The following is a 4481-nucleotide window of genomic DNA, read 5'->3' as shown; positions in this document are numbered from 1 at the left end:
CCCTCGAGCAGATCGACACTCCCACCCCAGGCAAGGGGCTGCTGGGTTGGAGGCGCCCCAGAATTCAGGCTGTCTCTGAGGAACGTTCTCTGCCCTGGAAGGCAGCGCTTCACCTGGAGCCTCAGCCCCTGGGCACTCACCTCTGAGCTCCGGCTGTGGCTCTCTGCTCTGAAACGAGCAGATGCTGGGCGAGAGAATGAGGCAGAAGGACAGAACTACAACCTGGAAACAGAAAGAAGATCAGCACAGACCTCAGCAAAGGACATGGGTAAGCATCATCGGCCACAATAAACGCCTCTCTCCCAAGCTTATAAGGACAGGAGAGACCCCTTCACAGGCACTGGGGCTGAAGCCACTCACCAAGGTGCAGGTTTTTGTTGTGGTAGTTTTGGTGGTGGACCGTCTCACCAAGGCCTGCAGTTTCCGCAACTGCTCGAGCAGTGACCTGCAGGAGAGCAGGCAATGCAGGTTAACGCAGCAGAACCAAGAGCTGCACGCTCCCCTCCACTCCACTTTGCAGCCAAGGACAGGCCACAATACCAAGAAGAGGAACAGCCTTCCCCATCACATCTCCTGCCACATCCAACAACAAGAACTCACATGTTCTGCTTCTGCAGCAGCTGCACCTTCTTCTCCAGCTCATGGTTCTGAGCTGTGCAGGCTGCCACCCTTCCAGGAAAGACGAACAGCATGGGGGAAAAACAGAGAGGTTTTTTTAGTAACAGCAGGGACTTCACCAGAGTCTCTCCTCAGGTAATCAGCCACCACCTCTGGGTGGCTGGGGCAGTTAAATTGCCCCTGGGGTCTATCTGGCACCACCTGGAGCAAAGCCCAGAGAGCGACATCTCACACCAGGTTTGGGGAGGCGTGAGCCCTGCCCAGTCCCACAGAGAAGCACCAGACTAATCACTATGGATGCTCACTCCTCACGGCACACCAGCCCTGCAGATCTGCGACATCAGGCTGCATTGCAAACTAGCCTGACCTGGAGAACATGCTGGACCTGGCAGGCCAGCACCTGACTTGAACAGAGCAAGCTCTGGGCCATCTCCAAGTGTAAGAGAGCAGGGTAGGCTATGCCCCGAGCTTCTGAGCCCCCTGAGGAGAGCTGCTGCCCCACAGGGTCAGCCTCACTTTCTGCCCAGGATGGCAAGACCCCAGCAGCGGCACAGCACAGCTGCTTGTGACTGGTACTCCCTGCTCCCGACCCCTGGCAATGCGGTTAGCACAACTAACGCCATTTTATGAGGCAAGCAGCCATTCTCTAATACTGAGCAGGTCACGTATTCATTCCCATCCCCTCATTATCAGGCCCTGAAGGTCCTGTGCACCAAGTAGACAAACCAAACAGATTTCTTCTTCCCCTCCCTATTGGCCTCAAGGTTCCTGGGCGCAGGCCAGTTACTCCCTTCCTCACCGGCCTTGAAGGTCCCAGGCACCCGGCCAGCCAGGTGTTGTTGACAACCCTGTCACAGAGCAGGGAAGCATAACAGCACACAGAGCACTGTCCATAAAATCAAGCAGTTACAAGTCCTAAGGGGGAACTTGGACCGGAGCTGCTGCTGGACAGTGAGACCCGGGACCCACCCTGGCCAGGGACACCTCCACCATCATCTGCTTCCTCCCATGATTGAGGGAGTGACTCGTATTCCTTTGTACCATTTTCGAGTCTAGATTATGATCATTTTATTGATATAACAAACCATGTAGTAAGATCCACCCGATCTGCAGAGGGTCCAGGTGATTAAAAATCATAAGTTAAGTTGTATTAGAATCTAGGTGATCAGAAATCATAAGTTAAGTTGTATTATAAATTCTGTATTACTGCTTATAGATTGCACTACATTGATTCTGCTTGTGGAAGTTCTGTTCCATTCTAATCATAAATTCCGTGCCATACTAATCATAATATGTTAAGAAAACAAAGCGTTAACTGAAACTACTATTCAGTGCCGTCACCATTCTGCCAAAGATCCCTAAACCTGTCTGTCCCCTCAGTGTCGGGTGCCACTGCAGTGTACCAGTACCTGTTTTCCAGGCCATCCACGTAGATCTTCCTCCTGCGACGACTATCCTGGGCTGACTGCTTGTTCCGGATCTTCCGACGCACTTTCTTCAGAAGCCGCTCTTCGGCCTGCAAGGGTCACTTCTCATTAGCAGCAACCCCAGGGCGTTGGCAATCCAGCCCTCACAAACCCTGCATACATCTCAGTGCTCAGCCCGAGTGCTTTTGTCCTCTGGCCCTCCCACACCACTGAATGAACTGCAGGAGCTGCAAAGCAAACTCTGGCCTGCTGATGCAACCAGCAGCTTCCCCAGTGTAGCAAAAGTGAGGCATACCTACAGGAGATGAAAAGCACGCAGCTCGCAAGCCACTAGGCAAGCGGGAAAAAATAGGTTGCAGGCACTTGTGGTGTAGCTGCCTCCCTGCAGTCATGAGTGGGGAGACTGACAGCAGCCAGGTCTCATTGCTCTTCATATCTACATGATTAGCAAAGCAGAGGCTGCTGTGCACGTGGACACCCCCCCCCAGCCTCAAAAGGAGGAGAAGGACACCAAGCCCTGCCACACACTGCCCTGAACACAGCACCTGGGCACCAATGCTCTCATCAAGGCACCATCCTGTATTTTTGAACCTCTACTCTGGCTGAAGCATTCGAGTGGTCCAAGCCTGTTTGGGAGTGACAGGCTGTAGCAAGGACTCACTTTGGTCAGTGGCAGACAGATTGGTAATGAAGCACCTTCTTTCTCCAGGAGCTGCCTCTCCTCCTCTGTCAGGACCAGCTCTGGGAAGTCAGACTAGAAAACAGCAAAAATACGCCCGCTAAGAATGCAAAGTAAAGGGTGTTCACCCCAGGGCAGAGAAGGCATACAGAAAGCACACAGAACCAGGATGAGCTCTCCCAGAACAGCATCATGCTTTCCTCAGAGATATCCCCCACAGGAGCCAAACCAGGAGAGAAGGGGAGATGCGACCAGAAGCAAAGGCTGGGGCCCACACCATGGCGGTCAGTACCTGCACGATGGCTCCAGGCACAAGCTGGGGTTCGGCATCCACAGCAACAGCAATGGGGAAACTGCAGCTCTGTTCCAGTGCCTTGCTTGTGCCTTCCAAACCCGTCCATGCTCCTGGGGAAGGAAAGAAGAGTCAAGCGCTGGGCCTCAGTGAGGCAGCACCTGACCAGCCAGCTTCAAGTACCATGAAACCACAATTTTACAGCAGAAAGCCACTAAATTCAGCTCCCTCCATTGCTGCCTGGCACCCACCCAAAAAAACCCAGTGTGGGACTGCTTTTCTGCCTGTACCCAGGACAGAAAGAGCCCACACACATCACTTACCAAAGTCAATGGAAACATCTCCTTCTGCCGTGTCAGACCTCACGCTTTCCAGAGCAGGCCAATCCTGATGGAGGGAATAGTTGTGATCAACCTGCACAATGTCTGAGCTCCGAGGACTGCCAGCAAAGTCACTGCCAGGGCTATGGGACAGATGCTGATCCTCAGAAATGCCACTGTCACTGTCAGCAGGCGAATAACCCTGCAGCGTGCCTGGTTCATCTTCAAAGGGGCTCAGCATGGAGCTGATGAAGTCATCCATCTCCTTGTCCAGGAGCTGTGGAGAAAAAGCTTTTACTCCGCAGGGAGCCAAGCCTCCTGAACCACAGCCCAACAGCGATTCCTCGCAAAGAACTCACCTCAGGCTCTGGCAGGCCCCAGTCTTCCAGCAGACCATGCTCCTCCCCCGGGATTTCAAGGTAGGGAGCATCATCCTTCAGTAGGAAGTCAAGCAAGTCCTCATCTGCCAGGGCAGCCAGTTCCTCTGGGCATGACATCTGAGCAGGACACCTAAAGTGAGCACAGGCGCAGCGGGAGACACCAGCACTCCTTCGAGATGTCCCTCAGCCCCTATGGACAAAGTCTCCCCATGCAACAGCTGCCAGGGCCCTGCAGCAACAACCATCCCATGACTCCTTCCCCAACAAGGCTATTACACCAGCACTGGTCGCCCCACCACACCAGTTTCCCCACCAGACTACTGGGACCCAGCCACAGGAACAATACTCCACCCAGAACACAAAAGCTGCAGGAAGGAGAGGGAAAGTGGAAGGGCCCCAGACTTTCTGCCAAGGACAGCATACAAGATGCTGCCGTTCCACTGAAGCCCAAAGGTGCTGTAGCCCTGGCGTGGAGCCCACGGGGCCAGCCTCCTATCGCAGGCGAAGTGCTAAAAGAAGTCATCGTCACAGGGTTAACTAAAAGGGTCTTATTAATGATCAAATGACCATCAAATGATAATTAATTGATGATTAAATGAAAATGAAATGGTAATCAAATGGTGATTAAGTGATAATTGAATGGTAATTAAACAGTGATTGGACAATGATTTAAGTGATTATTTAAACAACAATTTAGGCACCGGTCAAACACTTTACCTCTCACCACACTTCTAATAATTAAGCTACAGCTAGAGATTTTTTTTT

General features: G+C 52.6%; 1 protein-coding gene across 1 annotated transcript; it reads right to left on the bottom strand.

The window, feature by feature from the left end:
* Positions 1-140: 140 nt before the first annotated feature.
* On the bottom strand, positions 141-3833 carry LOC104072485 (cyclic AMP-responsive element-binding protein 3-like protein 3; the record flags this gene model as incomplete). Its single annotated transcript, XM_009579806.1, has 8 exons — positions 3696-3833; positions 3340-3613; positions 3017-3129; positions 2707-2799; positions 2028-2134; positions 601-669; positions 361-445; positions 141-222 (listed from the first exon to the last, which is right to left on the bottom strand). Coding segments are annotated over exons 1-8 (961 nt in total), but the record flags the coding sequence as incomplete, so codon positions are not given.
* Between the last annotated feature and the right edge of the window lie 648 nt (positions 3834-4481).

Source organism: Fulmarus glacialis, unplaced genomic scaffold (assembly GCF_000690835.1).
Source record: "Fulmarus glacialis isolate BGI_N327 unplaced genomic scaffold, ASM69083v1 scaffold29880, whole genome shotgun sequence".
NCBI classification, from domain to species: Eukaryota; Metazoa; Chordata; class Aves; order Procellariiformes; family Procellariidae; genus Fulmarus; species Fulmarus glacialis.
The sequence above is the reverse complement of the archived record's forward strand: the minus strand, read 5'-3'. Positions and strand labels throughout refer to the sequence as shown.